This window comes from Pristis pectinata, chromosome 18, assembly GCF_009764475.1.
Source record: "Pristis pectinata isolate sPriPec2 chromosome 18, sPriPec2.1.pri, whole genome shotgun sequence".
Classification (NCBI taxonomy): Eukaryota; Metazoa; Chordata; class Chondrichthyes; order Rhinopristiformes; family Pristidae; genus Pristis; species Pristis pectinata.
In genome coordinates this window covers 40,621,014-40,642,690 of record NC_067422.1, presented here as the reverse complement: position 1 = coordinate 40,642,690, position 21,677 = coordinate 40,621,014, and the positions used below count along the sequence as shown (strand labels likewise).

Below are 21,677 nucleotides of genomic sequence, written 5' to 3'. Positions count from 1 at the left end.
CTTCCTCTAGTTCGTGTTGGGTCTCACCCTGGCAGTGGAGAAGGCTGAGGACCAGCAGGTCGGTGTGGGAGTGGGAACGGGAGTTGAAATGACCTGCAGCCATAAGCTGGAGACGGTTGTTGTGGGCAAAGGACAGGTCACCTAGTCTGTTCTTGGTCTCACTGATGTACAGGAGGCCACAAAGGACTGCACATGTTGGAATCTGAATGAAAAACACGATGATGCTGGAGGACCTCAGCAGGCCAGGCAGCATCTGTGGAGAAAAGCAGGCGGTCAACATTTCGGGTCTAGATTCTTCTTCAGGACTCTCAACAAGTACCACTTCTTCAGCAAGCACCAAATGCAATAGACCAGGTTGGATGGGAGGCACACAGCATCTACTAAACACCTACTGAAGTCCATATAGACAACATCTACCACTGGGCCCTCATCAATCTTCTTGGTCACCTCCTCAAAAAACTCAGTCAAATTAGTGAAACAGGATTTCCACACATCGGTTTGCTGTCTATCCCTAATCTTTCCAAATGTACGTAAATCATGTCCCTTCAAAACTTCTCCAATAACCTACCGATCTACCACTGACACAAGACTCACCAGCCTGTAGTTACCTGGCTTATCCCTGCTGCCCTCAGAACATTACCCATCCTCCAGTCTTCTGGCACCTCACCTGCGGTGAACGGAGATGCAAGAATCCCTCTCAGGGTCCAGCAATCTCCTCCCTTGTTTCCCCATAGTATCCTGAAGTATGGGGAAACAAGAGAAAATCTGGCCCTGCAGATTTATCCTGTTTCCAGGATATCCAACATCTCCACCATCTTACAATGATCTGCTCCAGAATATCAACATTTCCCTCCCTGAACTCACTACCCTCCACGTCCTTCTCCTGGTGAGTACAGCGGAGAGGTATTCCTTTAGGACCTCACCCATGCCCCCCGGGTCCACACATAGATTACCCCTTTGGTTCCGAAGGAGACCCATTCTTTTCTCAGCTACCCTTTTACTCCTTATGTTCTTATAAAATGCCCCTTCTCCATGTACAGTATATCTGTAGGAGGTATGATCCTTCTACAGACTGTAGGAGATTATGAGGCTCTCAGGCAGGAAATTGGAAGATCAAATTGGAAACAGATGTTCTCAGGGAAAAGTACGGAAGAAATGTGGCAAATATTCAGGGGATATTTGTGTGGAGTTCTGCATAGGCATGTTCCAATGAGACAGGGGAGTCACAAGAGGATACAGGAACCGTGGTGTACAAAGGCTATAATAAGTCTAGTCAAAAGGAAAAGAAAAGCTTACAAGAGGTTCAGAGAGCTAGGTAATGTTAGAGATCTGGAGGAGTACAAGGCTAATAGGATGGAGCTTAAGAAGGAGATTCGGAGAGCCAGAAGGGGGCATGAGAAGGCCTTGGCGGGCAGGATTAAGGAAAACCCCAAGGCATTCTACAAGTATGTGAAGAGTAAGAGGATGAAATGCGAAAGAATAGGGTCTATCAAGTGCAGCAGTGGGAAAGTGTGTATGGATCCGGAAGAAATAGCGGAGGTACTTAATGAATACTTTACATCAGTATTCACTACAGAGAAAGATCTGGGGGATTGTAGTGGGGACTTGCAGCAGCCTGAAAAGCTTGAGCATGTAGATATTAGAAAAGAGGTGGTGCTGAAACTTTTGGAAAGCATCAACTTGGATAAGTCGCCGGGACCAGATGAGATGTACCCCAGGTTACTGTGGGAGGCGAGGGAAGAGATTGCGGAGCCTCTGACGATGATCTTTGCATCGTCGATGGAGACGGGAGAGGTTCCAGAGGATTGGAGGGTTGCGGATGTTGTTCCCTTATTCAAGAAAGGGAGTAGAGAGCGCCCAGGGAATCATAGACCAGTGAGTCTTACCTCAGTGGTTGGTAAGCTGATGGAGAAGATCCTGAGAGGCAGGATTTATGAACATTTGGAGAGGTATATAAGATGCCCCATGCAAGGCTTATTGAGAAAGTAAGGAGGCATGGGATCCAAGGGGACATTGCAGTGTGGATCCAGAACTGGCCGGCCCACAGAGGGCAAAGAGTGGTTGTTGAAGGGTCGTATTCTGCGTGCAGGTCGGTGACCAGTGGTGTACCTCAGGGATCTGTACTGGGACCCTTACTCTTTGTGATTTTTATAAATGACCTGGATGAGGAAGTGGAGGGGTGGGTTAGTAAGTTTGTGGATGACACAAAGGTTCGGGATGTTGTGGATAGTTTGGAGGGCTGTCAGAGGTTACAGAGGGACATAGATAGGATGCAAAGTTGGGCTGAGAAGTGGCAGATGCAGTTCAACCCAGATAAGTGTGAAGTGGTTCATTTTGGTAGGTCAAATATGATGTCTTAATAGTAGGACTCTTGGCAGTGTGGAGGATCAGAGAGATCTTGGGGTCCAAGTCCACAGGATGCTCAAAGCGGCTGCACAGGTTGACTCTGTGGTTAAGGTGGCACATGGTGTATTATCCTTCATCAATCGGAGCCAAGAGGTATTGTTGCAGCTATATAGATCCCTGGTCAGACCCCACTTGGAGTACTGTGCTCAGTTCTGGTCACTTCACTACAGGAAGGATGTGGAAGCCATAGAGAGGGTGCAGAGGAGATTTACAAGGATGTGGCCTGGAATGCGGAGCATGCCTTATGAAAGCAGGTTGAGGGAACTCGGCCTTTTCTCCTTGGAGAGACGGAGGACGAGGGGGGACCTGATAGAGGTATATAAGATGATGAGAGGCATTGATCGGGTGGATAGTCAGAGGCTTTTCCCCAGGGCTGAAATGGTGGCCACAAGAGGACATAGGTTTAAGGTGCTGGGGAGTAGATATAGAGGAGATGTCAGGGGTAAGTTTTTTACTCAGAGAGTGGTGAGTGTGTGGAATGTGCTGCCGGCAACGGTGGTGGAGGCAGATACGATAGGGTCTTTTAAGAGACTGTTGGATAGGTACATGGAGCTGAGTAAAATAGAGGGCTATGGGTAAGCCTAGTAATTTCTAGGGTAGGGACATGTTCGGCACAGCTTTGTGGGCCAAAGGGCCTGGATTGTGCTGTAGGTTTTCTATGTTTCTATAAAGTTGCAGGTGACACGAAATTGGTGATGTTGTGATGAGTGAGGACGGTTGTCATAGGGTCCAGCACGATATAAATCAGTCAGGAAGTTGGGCAGAGTGCTGGTGGACGGCATTGAATCCCAGCAAGCGCAAAATGATGCATTTTGGAAGATCAAACAAGGATGGGACATACAGAGTAAATGGTAGAGGCCGAGGGACTGTTGACGAACTGAGAGACCTGCATTTCAAGTCCATAGGTCCCTGAAAGTGGTAAAACAGATGGATAGGATGGTGAAGGCAGCACATGACATGCCGATCTTTGCAAGTTAGAGCAAAGGGTATAGAGTTTGGAGTTCAGAAAGGGTGAGGAACAAGGGCAACAAGGGCATGACTTTGAAAGAGGAGGCAGTGAATACAGGACTGAGGGCGTTGTATTTGAATGCGCACAGTATACGTAACAAGGGAAATGAGTTTATAGCGCAGATTGAAATAGGTGGGCATGATGTTGTGGGCTTCACAGAGATGTGGCTGAGAGAGGATCAGAGCTGGGAGCTAAACACCCAAGCATACACATCCTATCGAAAAGACAGGCAGGTGGGCAGAGGGGGAGGGGTAGCCCCGTTGGTAAAATATGGAATTAAATTGATAGTGAGGAGCAATATAGGATCAGAAGATGTGGAATCTTTGTGGGTAGAGTTGAGGAACCACAAAGGTAAAAAGACTCTGATGCGAGTTACGAACAGGCCTCCAAATAGTAGTCAGGATGTGGGATACAAAATACACCAGGAGGTAGAAAAGGCATGTGAGAAAGGCAATGTTACAGTGATCATGGGGGGACTTCAATATGCAGGTTGACTGGGAAAAGCAGGTTGGTGGTGGACTCAAGAAAAGGGACTCATGGAATGTCTACGAGATGGCTTTTTAGAGTAGCTGGTGGTAGAGCCCACTAGGGAACAGGCAATTCTGGATTGTGGTGTTGTGTAATGAGGCAGACTTGATCGGGGACCTTAAGGTGAAGGAACCGTTAGGAGACGGTGACCATAATATGATAGAACTCACCCAGCAGTTTCAGAGGGAGAAGCTGAAATTGGATGTATCGGTGTTACAGTTGAGTAAAGGTAACTACAGAAGCACGAGGGAGGAGCTGGCCAAAGTTGATTGGAAGGGGACCCTCACAGGCAAGACGGTGAAGCAGCAATGGCAGGAGTTTCTGGGAGTAATTCGGGAGACACAGCCGAATTTCATCCCAAGGAAGCAGCAGCACACTAGGGGACAACGGCAAAGATTAGTAGGAAGCCAGAGGACTGGGAAGCCTTTAAAAGCCAACAGAGGAGAACTAAGGGAGGAGGAAATGAAATAAAAGGGTAAATGAGCCAAAAATATAAAAGAAGATTCCAAAACTTTTTTTTTGATACATAAAGGGTAAGAAAGAGGCGAGAGTGGACACTGGCCCGCTGGAAAATGACACTGGAGAAGTTGTAATGGGGAACCGAGAAATGGCGGAGGAATTAAGTAAGTACTTTGCATCAGTCTTCACAGTGGAAGACACCAGTAACATGCCAGAAGTTCAACAGAGTCAGGTGGCAGAGGTGAGTGTAGTGGCCATTGCCATTGCTAAGCAGTAGGTGCTGGGGAAGCTGAAAGGCTTAAGGGTGGATAAATCACCTGGACCAGATGGACTACACCCCAGAGGAAGTACATAACATAGGACAAAGTCAGCACAGTTTGGTTAAGGGGAGATCTCGCCTGACAAATCTGCTAGAATTCTTTGAGCAGGTAATAAGCAGGTTAGACAAAGGAGAGTCAGTGGGCATTGTTTAGAACATAGAAACATAGAACATAGAAACCCTACAGCACAATTCAGGCCCTTCAGCCCACAAAGCTGTGCCGAACATGTCCCTTCCCTAGAAATTACTAGGCTTACCCATAGCCCTCTATTTTACTCAGCTCCATGTACCTATCCAACAGTCTCTTAAAAGACCCTATCGTATCCGCCTCCACCACCGTTGCTGGCAGCCCATTCCATGCACTCACCACTCTCTGAGTAAAAAACTTACCCCTGACATCTCCTCTATACATAGTCCCCAGCAGCTTAAACCTGTGTCCTCTTGTGGCCACCATTTCAGCCCTGGGGAAAAGCCTCTGACTATCTACCCGATCAATACCTCTCATCATCTTATACACCTCTATCAGGTCCCCCCTCATCCTCCGTCTCTCCAAGGAGAAAAGGCCCAGTTCCCTCAACCTGTTTTCATAAGGCATGCTCCACATTCCAGGCAGCATCCTTGTAAATCTCCTCTGCACCCTCTCTGTGGCTTCCACATCTTTCCTGTAGTGAGGCGACCAGAACTGAGCACAATACTCCAAGTGGGGTCTGACCAGGGACGTATATAGCTGCAACAATACCTCTCGGCTCCTAAATTCAATTCCCCAATTGATGAAGGACAATACACCATATGCCTTCTTAACCACAGAGTCAACCTGCGCAGCCGCTTTGAGCGTCCTGTGGACTCAGACACCAAGATCCCTCTGATCCTCCACACTGCCAGGAGTCCTACCAACATATTTGCCAACATATTTGACCTACCAAAATGAACCACTTCACACTTATCTGGGTTGAACTGCATCTGCCACTTCTCAGCCCAACTGTATCTATGTCCCTCTGTAACCTCTGATAGTCCTCCAAACTATCCACAACACCCCCAACCTTCATGTACTTGGATTTTTAGAAGACCTTTGACAAAGTGCCACACATGAAGCTGCTGAACAAGAGCCCATGGTGTTAGAGGCAAGGTACTAGTATGGTAGAAGATTCGCTGACTGGCAGAACGCTGAGAGTAGGGATAAGTGGGTCCTTTTCAGGATGGCTGTCGGTGACTAGTGGTGTTCCGCAGGGGTCAGTGTTGGGACCACAACTTTTCACTTTATCCATTAATGATCTGGATGAAGGAACCAATGGCCTTATGGCCAAGTTTGCAGACGATACAAAGGTAGGTGGAGAGACAGGTAGTGTGCAGGGTCAGGGAGTCTGCAGGACTTGGACAGGTTGGGAGAGTGGGCAAAGAAGTGGCAGATGGAATACAGCACAGGGAAGTGTGGGGTTATGCGCCTTGGTAGGAAGAATAAAGGTGCAGATTATTTCGTAAATGGGGAGAGAATTCAGAAATGAGAGGTGGAGAGGGACTGGGGAGTCCCAGTTCAGGGTTCCCTGAAGGTTAACAAGCGGGTTGAGTTGGTGGTAAGGAAGGCAAATGCAATGTTCGCATTCATTTCAAGAGGACTTAGAACATAAAACCAAGGATGTACCACTGAGGCTTTGTAAGGCGTTGGTCAGACTGCATTTGGAATATTGTGAGCAATTTTAGACCCCGTATCTCAGGAAGGATGTGCTGGCCCTGGAGAGGGTCCACAGGAGGCTCACAAGAATGATGTCAGGAATGAAAGGGTTAACATATGAGGAGTGTTTGGTGTCTCTGGGCCTGTACTCGATGGAGTTCAGTAGGATGGGTGGGGGGGGGGGGGGGGGGGGGGCGGGGGATGTCACTGAAACCTGCTGAATACTGAAAGGCCTGGATAGATGTTTCCATTAGTAGGAGAGTCAAGGATCCAAGGGCACAGCCTCAGAACAAAGGGATGCCTCATTTGAACCAATATCAGGAGGAATTTCTTCAGCCAGAGGGTGGTGATCTGTGGAATTTGTTGCCACAGAGGGCTGTGGAGGCCAAGTCATTGGGTGTATTTCAGGCAGAGATTGATAGGTTCTTGATTGGTAAGGGGGGGGTTAAGGGTTACGGGGAGAAGGCAGCAGAATGGGGTTGAAAGATTAAAAAAGAATCAGCCTTGATTGAATGGCAGAGCAGACTCGATGGGCCGAATGGCCTAATTCTGCTCCTACGTCTCATGGTTATGCAGCAGCTTTACAAATCACTGGTTAGGCTGCCCTTGGAATACCATGCGCAGTTCTGGTTATCACACCATAGGAACAATGTGACTGCGCTGGAGAGAGTGTCAGGATGTTGCCTGGATTGCAGGACTTTAGCCATGGGGAGGGACTGGACAGGATGGGTTTGTTTTCCCTGGAGTGAAGGAGGCCGAGGGCTGACCTGATTGAGGTGTATAAGATTATAAGGGGATGGATAGGCTAGATAGTCAAAATCATTTTCCCATGGCAGGGCTGTCTAAGGCAAGATAGGTTTAAGGCAAGCGGTAGAAAGTTTACAAGGGACCCGAGGGGGATTTTTTCCCCCACACAGGAGGTGGTTGGAGTCTGGAATGTGCTGCTCGATAAGGTGGTGGAGGCCAATACTCTCATGACATTTAATAAGCATCTAGACAAGTCCTTGAACATTAGAAGAACAGCACCTCATACTCCCCCGGGTAGTCTCCAACCCAGCAGCAGGAACACTGAATTCTCAAACTGCCGGTAATCCCTCCCCCGCTGTCCCTTTTCTCTCTCCTCCTGATCCACCTGGCCCCCATCACCATATCTCTTTCCCCTTCCCCAGTCACCCACACACCCCTCCCACTGCTTCCCCTCCCCACCTCCCTCCCTTTATTCCATGCTGCACCATCCTCTCCCATCAGATTCCACCATCTTCAGCAGACATGGTAGTGTAGCGGTTAGTGCCAGCACCAGCGACTCAGGCTCAATTCCCACCGCTGTCTGTAAGGAGTTTGTATGTTCTCCCTGTGTCTGAGTGGGTTTCCTCCAGGTGCCCCGGTTTCTTCCCACATTCCAAAGACGTACGGGTTAGGAAGTTGTGGGCGTGCTATGTTGGCACCGGAAGTGTGGTGACACTTGCGGGCTGCCTCCAGAACACTCTACACAAAAGATGCATTTCACTGTGTGTTTCGATGTACATGTGACTGATAAAGAAATCTTATCGTCACTTCCACCCATCACCTCCCAGCCTCGGACATCATTCCCACTCCACCCTCCCTCATCCACAACAGCATCAGTAGGAGGGAGTACTGCACAGTCCTTGTGGAGACAAAATCCTGTCTTCACATGGAAAACACACATTGTGTGGTGTGGCAACTATCACTGGACTAACTGGGGCAGACCCTCAACAGATGCAGCAACTGAGGACTGGGCATCTGTGAAATGCTGTGAGCCATCAACAGCAGTTGGATTGTGCTGAACCGTAACCTGAGCCCCGCTCTGCCTTGTGACCCCCCCCCCACTCCTTTGGCCATTGCCTTGTGACACCCCACCTTCAGCTATCGTCTTGTGCCCCCACCAAGCCATCGCCTCATGCTCCCCCACCTCCCTCTCCAACCATCAAACCAGGGGATCGACCATGGTTCAATGAAGGGTACAGGAAGACATGTCCGGACCAGCACCAGGCACACCTCAGAATGAGGGATCAACCTGGTGAAGCTACAAGACAGGACCACTTCTATGACGCAAACAGCTTGCGATAGACAGAGCTCAGCGATCCCACAGCCAGCAGACCAGATCTAAGCTCTGCAGTCCTGCCACATCCATCACAAGTGGTGGTGGACAATGGAACAACTCACTGCAGGAGCAGGCCCCACAAGTATCCCCGTTCTCAATGACGGGGGAGCCCAACACATCAATGCAATAGAGAAAGCTGAAGCGTTTGCAAGAATCTTCAGCCAGAAGTGCCGAGTGGATGATCCATCCAGTGGTCCCCAGCATGATCGATGCCAGTCTCCAGCCAATTTGATTCACTCCATGTGATATCCAGACACAGCTAAAGGCATTGGACACAGCAAAGGCTCTGGGCCCTGACAACATTCCAGCAGTAGTACTGAAGACTTGTGCTCCAGAACTTGTCGCACCGTTGGCCAAGCTGTTCCAGTGCAGCTACGACACTGGCATCTACCTGCAATGTGGAAAACTGCCCCGGTACATCCTGTCCACAAGAAACAGGACAAATCCAACCTGCCCAATTACCACCCCATGTGTCCACTCTCGCTCAAAGCAACGAGGTGGAAGGGAAAATCGACAGTGCCATCAAGTGGTATTTGTTCAGCAACAACCTCCTCACAGAAGCTCAGTTTGGGTTCCACCAAAGTCTCTCAGCTCCTGACCTCATTACACCCTTGGTGCAAACATGGACAAAGAGCTGAACTCCAGAGGTGAAGCGAGAGTATCTGCCCTCGACATCAAGGCAGCATTTGATCAAGTCGGGCATCAGGGAGACCTGGCTAAAGTGGAGACAATGGGAATCTGGGGGGAAAACCCTCCACTGATTTCATACCGAGCACAAAGGAAGAGAGTTGTGGTGGTTGGAGGTCAATCATCTCAGCAGGAGTTCCTCAAGGGAGTGTCCGAGGACCAACCATCTTCAGCAGCTTCATCAATGTGCTTCCTTCAGTCACAGGGTCAGAAGTTGGGATGTTCACTGGTAACTGCACAACACTCAGCACCATTCACAACTTCTCAGATAATGAAACAGTCCACATCCAAATGCAGCAAGATCTGGACAATATCCAGGCCTGGGCTGATAGCTGGGAAGTAACATTCCCACCACACAAGTGCCAGGCAATGACAATATCCAACAAGAGAAAATCAAGTTTTCATCCCTTTACATTCAATAGCGTTACCCTCACTGAACCCCCCACTGCCAATATCCTGGGGGGTTCCCACTGACCAGAAACTGAACTGGAGGAGCCACAATGTGGCTACACGAACAGGTCAGAGAGTCTTACAGCACGGAAAGAGGCCCTTTGGCCCAACTGGTCCATGCCAACTAAGATTCCCATCTAACCTGGTCCCACTTGCCAAAGTTTGCCTTATATCCCTCCAAACCTTTCCTATCCATGAAACTATCCAAATGGCTTTTAAATGCTGTTATTGTACCTGCAATAAACACTTCGTCTGGCAGCTTGTTCCATATACTGACCACCCTCTGGGTGAAAACGTTGCCTCTCAAGTTCCGATTAAATCTCTCCCCTCTCACCTTAACTTATGCCCTCTAGTTCTTGATTCCCCAACCATGAGAAAAGGACTGTGCACATTCACCCTACCTATGCCCCTCATGATCTTGTACACCTCTGTACACTCCAATATATAAAGTCCGAGCCTGCTCAACCTCTCTCCATAACTCAGTCCCTCAAGTCCCAGCAACATCCTTGTAGATCTCTTCTGCTCTCCTTCCAGCTTCATGGCATCTTCCTAAAGCAGGGTGACCAAAACTGAACACAATATTCCAAATGCGGCCTCACCAACATCTTGTACAACTGCACCATAACATCCCAACTTCTTTACTCAGTGCCCTGACTGATGAAGGCCAACGTGTCAAAAGCCTTCTTCACCACCCTGTCTACCTGTGACGCCACTTTCAGGGAACCATGTACTTGTACTCCAAGGTCCCTCTGTTCTACAACACTCCCCAGGTGAAAGTCCTACCCTCATTTGTCTTCCCAAAATACAACACATCGCACTTTTCCAAATTAAACTCCATTTGCCATTCTTTGGCCCACTTGTATCCCTCTGTAAACCCCGATGACCATCTTCACTGTCAATGACACCACCTATTGTAGTGTCATCTGCAAGCTTACTAACCATGACATGTACATTCTCACCCAAATCATTGATATAGATGACAAACAGTGGGCCCAGCACCGACCCTTGCAGGTGAGGGTCAGCAGGTGCAGGGCCCGCCCCCCAGCGAGGGTAGGCATGTTTGTTGGACACAACTCCAAGTGTGGGTTAGAGTGCGTGTGTGTGGCACCTGTCCCCAGTTAGGGTCGCTGTGTGTGGAACACATTCCTCATGAGGGTCTGTGTGAACCATAGAACAATACAGCACAATACAGGCCCTTCGGCCCACCATGTTGTGCCGACCTTCAAAACACTCCGAAGACTATCTAATCCCTTCATCCCACATATCCCTCTATCTTAAATTCCTCCATATGCTTATCTAACAATCTCTTGAACTTGACCAACGTATCAGCCTCCACCACCACCCCAGGCAGCGCATTCAGTTTTGTAAAGCTGCATCATTACTTCGCGGCTCTTAAACTCGATCCCACGATTTATGAGAGCTAACATCCCATAAGCTTTCTTAACTACCCTATCCACCTGTGAGGTGACTTTCAGTGATCTGTGGATATGAACCCCCAGATCCCTCTGCTCCTCCACAGCCTTCCACCCCCTCATCTAAGTCATCAATAAATATCACAAAAAGTAGAAGTCCCAGAACCGATCCCTGTGGGACGCCACTAGTCACAGCCCTCCAATCCGAGGGCACTCCCTCCACCACAACCCTCTGTTTTCTACAGGCAAGCCAATTCTGAACCCACACGGCCAAGCCTCCCTGGATCCCTTGACCTCTGACCTTCGGAAGAAGCCTACTATGTGGAACCTTGTCAAACGCCTTACTAAAATCCATGTAAACCACATCTACTGCACTACCCTCATCAATCACCTGGTCACCTCCTCAAAGAACGCTATCAGGCTTGTGAGGCAAGATCTTCCCTTCACAAATCCATGCTGGCTGTCCCTAATCAGTCCATGATTCTCTAAATGATCATTGATCCTATCTCTTAGAATCCTTTCTAACAGCTTACCCACCACAGATGTAAGGCTTACTGGCCTGTAATTCCCTGGACTATCCCTACTACCTTTTTTGAATAAGGGGACAACATTCGCCACACTCCAATCCTCCGGTACCACCCCCGTGGACAACGAGGACTCAAAGATCCTAGCCAACAGTTCAGCAATCTCCTCCCTCACCTCACAAAGCAGCCTGGGGAATATTCTGTCAGGCCCCAGGAACTTATCTATCCTAATATTTTCTAACAGCTCCAACACATCCTCTCTCTTGATATCTACATACTCTAAAACATTACCCTCACCTACACTGTCCTCAGCGTCATCAAGACCCCTCTCCTTGGTGAATACTGAAGAGAAGTATTCATTGAGAACCTCACCCACTTCCACAGCTTCCAGGCACATCCTCCCACCTTTGTCTTTAATCGGACCTACCTTTACTCTCGTCGTCCTGCTCTTCACGTACGAGTAAAAAGCCTTGGGATTCTCCTTAATCCTACTCGCCAAAGCCTTTTCATATCCCCTTCTCGCTCTCCTCAGCCCCTTCTTAAGTTCTCTCCTTGTTACTCTATATTCCTCACGAGCCCTGTCTGATCCTTGCTGCTTACACCTTACGTATGCTGCCGTCTTCTTCCTAACTAGTTTGTGTGAGATCCATCCCCCAGTTTGTGGAACCTGCCCCTCAGTGTGTGTGTGTGTGTGTGTGTGTGTGTGTGTGTGTGTGTGTGTGTGTGTGTGTGTGTGTGTGTGTGTGTGTGTGTGTGTGTGTGTGTGTGAGAGAGAGAGACCCGTCCTCCAGGGAGGGTCAGCATGTGTGTTGGACCATGCCCCAGTGAGGGTCAGTGTGTGTGGGACCCGTCCCCCAGGGAGGGTCAGTGTGTGTCTTGGACCGTCCCCCAGGGAGGGTCAGCATGTGTGGGACCCATCCCCCAGGGAGGGTCAGCATGTGTGTTGGACCGTCCCCCAGTGAGGGTCAGTGTGTGTGGGACCCGTCCCCCAGTGAGGATCAGTGTGTGTGGGACCCGTCCCCCAGTGAGGGTCAGTGTGTGTGGGACCGTCCCCTGTAAAAATTACTCTTTGTGAATCTGAGGCCATTGGGAGTAACTGTTATGAGCTGTTGCTTGGGTAAGGATTTATGTTCATTTTCCTGTATGAGTCTGCTCTTTAAGAGTGGAGATGGAGGAAACTTGTACCAAACATTAAAATCACATTTGGTTCAATGGAGCTGCAAATTGACTGTAGGAGTCGGAGGTTTCTCTGGGAAGCTCACTGTCACTATCAGTTGTCAGCCTCTCGGTGCTGTTATTTTATCTGGAGCCCATTTGCGTTGGGCGAACAGCTGTGTACTGTGTGTGCGACCTTTGAGTCTATCAGGCTCATCAATGGCTGACTGCACCCAGCACGTTAAATCTTGCAGCCTGACTCGTCAAACACACTCACTTGCCCTGAAGCTCACTCAACTGAAGAACAAGCTGCTTGCAAAGTCCTAATTAATTCAGAACTGACCCGCAACGTGTCTCCTAGAAGCAAAGTGGATTTAAATGGGAGATTACTGCATTGAACATCAGATGTCGTCTGAGCAAAGAGGCGTGTTGGGCAGGAGGGACCCTCGAGTCTCACCTGCCTCACGGTAACAACCTGTGCATCTGGCCCGACACCAGCTACACCATGGAGGGACATGGGACGTTGTGTAGGTGGAACGGATTCATTTAGTTAGGTGCTTAATTACTAGTTTAGTTAGCTTGATACAACAACCTGTTCCTGTGCTGTACCGTTCTACGTACATGGCCTCAGCCTCATGCACGTGTCGGTGCCCACCCAACCCACTGCCTGGGATCAGTGAGCAGCTGAGGTGGGATCTGTGTCACTTCACTGCTCCCTCCTCCCCCCCCACTGATGGGTCCGCCTTCTCTCTGGGCTCCAGAACTACCTCCTGAGAACATGGACCAATCAGCATTTCTGCCACACCTCACCGCATCGGAGAGCCATACTGTAGAAACAGGCCATTCAGCCCTGTCTCTGCACCCACCTCGGCCCACGCCCCTCGCCCACCTCGGACGGCGCCCTACCTCAGCCCACCCCTACAACATTTTACGGACAAGCAGAGCTCTGGAGGTGTGGTCAGTGTTGCAATGTGGAAGCCTTGCTGGTGAAGTGACCACGTCACTGGTCGGGTGGGCTTTGCAATGAACCTTGGGCAGGACACCGGACAACGTGCTCACTTTCACTGGGCTCAGAATGTCTGTAACACGTTGGGCCAGTGGGCCCACAGGGGGTGGGGAGGGCCAGCGGGGGGGGTGGGGAGGGCCGAGGGAGGGCGGTGGAGGGCTGGCAAGGGGTGGGGACACTCTGTGGTCAGAACTGATTTTAACTCCCCTCCCCACCCTTGCTCCCTCCCTCAACCACTCCCATCCCCCACCTCCCCCCGAGACCAGAAGTCAACAAACTGCGAGAAACGCTGCTGACCATCCTGGTTCAATCCCACAGCAAATGAGCAAAGACAGCACAGACCCAGCTGTCTCAATCACATCGTAGCGCATTGAGGTGACAGGATCGACCAGGAACAAGTGTCACAGCTCGAAGGCAAGTCAGGACAAGGATAGGCCAGGGCTGGTGACGCTCCTGCGAGGGGCTGAAGCCAGACGTCGGTGACCATGTCTCTCGGCACCGACCATCATCTCTAATAACTGTCCCCAGTGTACAAACACCACAACACCGACCCTCACCAGGGGACGGGTCCCAGACACACACTGGCTAGAATTAACTCCTGCCTGAGCAAGGACCTGGACCCGCATCAATTTGCCTACCACCACAACAGGTCCACAGCGGATGCAATCTCACTGGCTCTCCGCTTGGCTTTGGAGCACCTAGACGACCGCAAGACATACATCAGGCTGTTGTTTATTGACTACAGCTCGGCGTTCAACACCATCAGTACTAACCAACAAGCTTCAAAACCTGGGCCTCTGTATCTCCCTCTGCAACTGGATCCTCAACTTCCTTATCGGGAGACCACAGTCAGTGCAGATCGGTAGTAACATCTCCTCCTCGCTGACAATCAACACAGGTGCACTTCAAGGATGTGTGCTTAGCCCACTGCTCTACTCTCTCTACACTCATGACTGTATGGCTAGGCACAGCTCAAACGCCATCTATAAACTTGCCGATGACACCACTGCTGTTGGCAGAATCTCAGACGACAATGAGGTGGCGTACAGGAATGAGACAGATTGGCTGGTCGAGTGGTGTCACAACAACAACCTCGCACTTAACGTCAGCAAGGCCAAGGAACTGATTGTGGACTTCAGGAAGGGGATGTCGGGAGAACACACACCAGTCCTCATTGAGGGGTCAGCGGTGGAAAGGGTGAGCAGCTTCAAGTTCCTTCAACATCTCGGAGGATCTATCCTGGGCCCAACACATTGATGCAATCACGAAGAAGGCACACCAGTGGCTCTACTTCATTAGGAGTTTGAGGAGATTTGATATGTTACCAAGGACTCTTGAAAGTTTCTTCAGAAGAGCATTCTGACTGGTTTCATCACTGCCTGGTATGGAGGCTCCAATGCACAGGATCGAAAGAGGCTGCAGAGGGTTGTAGACTCAGCCAGCTCCATCACGGGCACAACCTTCCCCACCATTGAGGACATCATCAAGAGGTGGTGCCTCAAGAAGACGGCATCCATCACTAAGGACCCTCACCACCCGGGACATGCCCTCTTCTCATTACTAGCATCGGGGAGGAGGTACAGGAGCCTGAAGACCCACACTCAATGATTCAGGAACAGCTTCTTCCCCTCCGCCATCAGATTCTTGAATGGTCCATGAACACTACCTCGTTATTCCTTTTTTGCACTATTTATTTTTATAACTTATAGAAATTGTTGTATTTTGCACTGTACTGCTGCCACAAAACAACACATTTCATGACATATGTCGTGATAATAAACCTGATTCTATTCCTGACCTTCACTGGGGGACGAGACCCCCTTGTCTCATGGCACAGATCACCACAGTCCATCGTCTCTAATAACTGTCCACAGTGAACAAATACCACAACACTGACCCTCACTGGGGGATGGGTCTCTCACACACACACATACACACAACGAAGGATGGGTCCCACACACACTCACCAGGGGACAGTCCCACACACACACACACACACACACACACCAACCCTTGCTGAGGGACGGGTCCCACACATCCACTGACCCTCACTGGGGGACAGGTCCCACACACACACGCACTGACCCTCGCTGTGGGAGAGGTCCCACACACACTGGCCTTGCTGGGGGATGGGTCACACACACACACACACACACACACACACACACAGTCCCTCACTGTTGAAAGGAGCACTTTCATCTCCCAGGCACAGAAGGCTGGTAGATGTGATTCATGCAGATAGGTGCCCTCTGGTTGGTTTGCACAAGGTGGGCCTAACAGCCTGTTTCTGTGCGGTACGAATACAGAAGTGCAAAGTGATTGGCTTTGAGAGAAAGAATTGGGAGAGGCGATATAAACACACAGGAAAAGCATCACCTTCCGCTGAATCTTCAGAAACCCTGACAGCTGGCAGGATAAGGGTGCAGGGAATCATGGCTTTATACGCGGGGGAAACTGCATGAATTATACTCAACCTTTTAAAATCACCAGTTAGCCAACATGTCAGGACTGTGTTCAATAAGCAGGCACCACACCTTCAGAAGAGCTCAGAGGGGATGCAGGAAATATCTAACTGGGGTTAAACTTCCTCTGTCAGAACGAGGAGACTAACTATGACAGATTGTGACAGAAACCAGCTCCACTGGCAGGACAGTCAATAGGTGGAGGCAATGGATTAAAGGTAACTAACTGGAGAAGTTTTGTGCACTGTGCTGTTGGGTTATAGAATGTACAGTCTGGTTTGGCGTACAGTACGGTGCGAGTAGGTACAAGAACAGCCCACATTCCTGGGCAAGAGAAGGCAGAGTGCCAAACTTCTACTCAGAATCCCGGGACAACTGCAGCCTCAGATGAACTTCCACCCATTTCCCAGTGCCTTGGCAGGGAATCGTAGCTGAACCTGCATCAGGATAATCTGGTTGGTCAGGCACAGGTAATGTCCCTTTTGTGATTAAAATGCACTGAACCGTGAGGAACTGTCTCCTGTCCTTTGTTTTCGACATCGTTCGTCAAGTTTAACATGCAGCTGTTTCTGTTGGTTTTGACATCCACAAACATGCAACCCAACAGCTGCTGATGCTGTTGGAGCTTCAACATCTGGAAGCAGTGCAGGAGCAGAGTCCACCAGCTGTGCCCAGAACCGGCACTGCCTCGGAACATCAGCTGGCTTCCCAGTGGGAAGCCGTGGGTGGAGCACTGCTCCTGCTGGATGAGGCACCGAGGGTGGGCAACCGGGAAGCCCAGGTCACGTCCACAGACTGACCATCAAACCACCCCCCCCCCACCATATCCCCACTACCACACCCCTCCCCCTCCGCCCCCTCCCTACCTCCACTCCCTCCGTACCCCCTCCCCACACCTCACCCATCCCCCAACCCCCTCCCTCCCCCTCCCCATTCCCTCCCCTCCCCTACTCCCATCCCCTCACCCCTCCCTCCCTCCCTCACCCCTCCCTCCCCTCCCCTACTCCCATCCCCTCACCCCTCCCTCCCCCCCTCCTCCCCCCCTCACCCCTCCCTCCCTCACCCCCTCCCCCCTCACCCCTCCCTCCCTCACTCACCCCTCACCCCTCCCTCCCTCACTCACCCCTCACCCCTCCCTCCCTCCTCACCCCTCCCTCCCCCCTCCCCCCTCCCTCCCCCCTCCCCCCTCACCCCTCCCTCCCTCACCCCTCCCCCCTCACCCCTCCCTCCCTCACCCCCTCCCCCCTCACCCCTCCCTCACTCACCCCTCCCCCCTCCCTCCCTCCCTCACTCACCCCTCACCCCTCCCTCCCCCCCCTCACCCCTCCCTCCCCCCCTCCCCCCCCTCACCCCTCCCCCCTCACCCCCCCCTCCCCCTCCCCCCCCTCACCCCCCCCTCCCCCCTCACCCCCCCTCACCCCTCCCTCCCCCCTCCTCACCCCTCCCTCCCCCCTCACCCCTCCCTCCCTCCCTCCCCCCTCACCCCTCCCTCCCCCCCTCACCCCTCCCTCCCCCCCCCCTCACCCCTCCCTCCCCCCCCTCCCTCCCTCCCCCCCTCACCCCCTCCCTCCCTCCCCCCCTCACCCCCTCCCTCCCCCCCTCACCCCCTCCCTCCCTCCCCCCCTCACCCCCTCCCTCCCTCCCTCCCCCCCTCACCCCCTCCCTCCCTCCCTCCCTCACCCCCTCCCTCCCTCCCTCCCTCCCCCCCTCACCCCCTCCCTCCCTCCCTCCCCCCCTCACCCCCTCCCTCCCTCCCCCCTCACCCCCTCCCTCACCCCTCCCTCACCCTCTGCTGACGATCAGCCGCAGCGCCGCCAGGTTTCCGTGATGCGCCGCCCACAGAGCGGGGGTCATCCCGTCCTCGTCCGCCGCGTTCAGCTGCCGGCGGGTCGCCTCCCGCAGCGCGTTCAGTCGGCCGTCCCGGGCCGCACCGCGCAGCCCCCCGCTCATGGTCGGCGGCGGGGCCGGGGGCCGGGAGCCAGGCTCCGGGCGGCGGCAGCGACCGGGCGCGGGGCGGGTCCTAGCGCGCTGCGCCCGGGCACCGCCCACCGTGGGCTTCGCTCCGCCCGCTCGGGCTCAGGGCTCCGGGCTCCGGCGGCCGCCGTCTCTTGGGGTCTGCTCGCTGCAAATTTAAAAGTCCACCTTTGCACGTCCCGGTTTGGATCAAAGAACACCGGGGGTCCCGGCTCCAATTCGCCGGCTCCGCCCGTCTGTTGTTGTACCTGAGCTTGTTCCATATGTGCTTCGACCCTGCGGACACATTGCTGCGAGCTTTCTGAAAGTCCATGGACGTCAGATCCCACCACAAACTCCATCACCTCATTAAACCCCGACGCCCGGACAGGATTGTGGTGGCTCCAACTGACGGAGCAGGTACACCTCACCTCCCCGAGCATCTCCCAGTTCACAGGAACCCCGCACTGCCCCTTTTTGCCACAAGAGCCATTTGCGAAGGTTGAAGGTCAGTGTTTGAAACCAGATGTGAGAAGCTGCTGGCTCACACACGGCTGCTTGCCCGCCAGTCCGACCCCGTGTGCCCACCCCGATGGGACACCGGTCTCCGGGGAATCTCAGCCAGTGTGCCTCAGTTGGTGCCCATCCCGGCTGCAACACTGGAGACAGTGACCACCCTCGGAGAGAGGGAGCAAGGGACGGGGGGTACCAGCTGCCCCCAACCCCCCCCCCCCCCCGCAGAGAAGGCCTGACGACAACACTGAGCCCCCACATCAGGCCCGACAGCTGGCGGCAGTGGGTCAGCACAGCCCCACGGGGGGGTGAACAGCTGGCGGCAGTGGGTCAGCACAGCCCCGCGGGGGGGCGAACAGCTGGCAGCAGTGGGTCAGCACAGCCCCATGGGGGGGAACAGTTGGCAGCAGTGGGTCAGCACAGCCCCACGGGGGGTGAACAGCTGGCAGCAGTGGGTCAGCCCCGCGGGTGGGAACAGCTGGCAGTAGTGGGTCAGCACAGCCCCACGGGGGTGGGGAGCAGCTGGATGGCCTGAAATCAGCAAGCAGCGGAGTGAGGCAGCGGGGAGCTGACGTGGTAACGGTGGGTGGCAGCAAGAGCTGCCCCATCCTGCCCACCACACACATCTTACTTCCACCTTCATTGAACCATCACTTGCTCCATCTGGTTGGCTGCAGAAAGCCTTGCCAAGGCTTTGTTCCCTCTCAAGTTGCCTGTCCAGCACAGGCTGCCCTCCAGCTAAGGACACCAGACCTACTGCTCCCTCCAGCTCCCTCTGCTCTCAATCAATTTTCACATTAGATGAAATCCTGGTTCACTGGTGGCTCAATTTTAAAATTCTGATCTTAGAACATAGAACATTACAGCACAGTACAGGCCCTTCAGCCCACTATGTTGTGCTGACATTTTATCCTGCTCTAAGATCTATCCAACCCTTCCCTCCCACATAGCCCCCTATTTCTCTATCATTCATTATAATCACTGGTTGACCTGTCCTTCCTTGTTTCCATATATATCTGAGCTCCACTAGACATTCCCAATTTTAATCTGACTTTGGCAGGTATATCTTCGACCAGAACCCAAGGCTCTTGAATTCCCTTCCTGAACACTTCCACCTCTTTCTTCCTAAGGCATGAAACCTTTCCCTCACTGAGTCTTTGCTTGTCACTGTAATATCTTAGGTGGTTTGGTTAAGTTTTGTTTGACAAGATTCTTGTGAATAGTTGTGAAATTTTCCTGCAGTAAACAAAAAAAGTGTTGTTAATATAGAGGGGACTATTCTGGTTCAGTGTAGCCCTGTTTGATGCTGCACTGTAGAGGGAGCCTGACTCTCTGCAGCTGCCTAGGTAACTTTGAAAGGGCAATGCAACGGGGCCTTTAACCTGGATACAATCTCCGTTCCACCTGCCCCAGGGAATAATTAATGAATGATTTAGGAGGAGATCTATAGCCTCTCTGTTGTACATAATTTGAGAAAGTTTGATGAGAATGTGTAGAGGGGCCTTTACTCAGTAACTTTTATCTCTGCTACCCCGTGAATGTTGAAGGGAACTGCAGGGTTTTACTTTGCATCGGCTCTCTGCTTCTTATCCTGAAGTGTTTCATTCATTCTCATCTGTCACCAGTTTGTAACACAATTGTTAATGCAACAATTTTAATATTATGTCAACTTCAATATTATAAGTTTAATATTTAATATTATATTTTAAATATTAAATTACAATTGTAATATTGTGAGAAACATGGCTGTGTTGCTACAGGCAATCAAAGGAAGAATAACCATTGGATTTATTTTTAAATCTGGGAAAATATTTCTTGGGACAATTTTCTGCTCATCTGCATTGTCAAACCTCACCCTGATTAACACTAATTCATCAAGGCTTCAAATTGCAAATTATGCCATAGTGAATTATTCTCATAAATCACTCACCAGTGTTGCGACATTTCCAGACTTCACACAGCTTTAGACCTTGATAAATGGGTGATGTTGATCTGCAGTTTATGGGGCTGTCACTCTCGCTGATAGACATTGGAGATATACCACTTCCAAAACACATAGCCTCGTCAGCCGCCAGTATAAATGCCAAACGGATTGGGGATGTGACCCATACAGAAGATGTACCCTGGCTCATCAGGTAAGATGTTCTAATCAGTTCAAATGGTTAACGATGATCTCCCCGTACATTCTGGACTCTATGGTGCATAGAGACTGGGGAGAGCAAACAGGGAGGAACGGTGAGGAGGGAGGGATGATGATAAGAAGAGTTTGGTGAAATATTCAGAGCAACAGGAATTGGGAATAGGGAGAGGGACAATGGGCAGGGTTAAAAGGGTCTGAGGAACAGGGAGTTGAGTTAGTGAGGAACATTACAGGAAAAGTAGAAGAAAGGTAGAAAAGCAGGAAGTAGTAACGAGGTGTGAAGGCTACAGTGAGCAGGGCGGAGAGATGTGGGGACGGGGCACAGATGAGAATGACGAATGGTCAGATGGGAAGTGTCTGAGAGACACAGAGAGAAGGGACAAAGATCTGGTGAGGTCTGAGACATGGAGAGAGATCTGAGGGAGAAAGTGAGGGCTCACTGAGCGATGGAGTGTACAGCCAAGAAACAGGCCCTTCGGCCCACCATGTCCATGCCGACCTTTTTGCCCATCTACACTGATCACATTTGCCCACATTGGTGTGGACCCTTCCAGGTCCTGCCTGTTTACTTGTCTGTCTAAATGTTTCTTAATTGTAATTGTATCCGACTTCACCACCTCCTCCGGCAGCACCTTCCAGACATCACCCACTCTCTGTGTAAAAACTTACCCCTCACATCCCCTTTAAAAGCCCTTCCTCTCACATTAAACCTGTGCCTCTTATTTCTGACACCCCTACTATGGGAAAGTGATTTTGACCTTCTACCCTATCTATACTTTTCATAATCTTATACACCCCTCAGCCTCCTTCACTCCAGAGAAAACAAGCCCAGCCTGTCCAATCCCTCCCCATGACTAAATTCC

General features: G+C 51.4%; 1 protein-coding gene across 1 annotated transcript in view; it reads right to left on the bottom strand.

Moving 5' to 3' along the window:
• ush1ga (Usher syndrome 1Ga (autosomal recessive)) overlaps positions 1 to 18,208 on the bottom strand; it is a 53,001-nt gene extending 34,793 nt beyond the window's left edge. Inside the window, exon 1 of the mRNA XM_052032714.1 lies at positions 17,995 to 18,208. Coding sequence (XP_051888674.1) covers positions 17,995 to 18,158 — 164 coding nt within the window. The 5' untranslated portion in view covers positions 18,159 to 18,208. The remainder of the gene's footprint in view (positions 1 to 17,994) is intronic.
• Between the last annotated feature and the right edge of the window lie 3,469 nt (positions 18,209 to 21,677).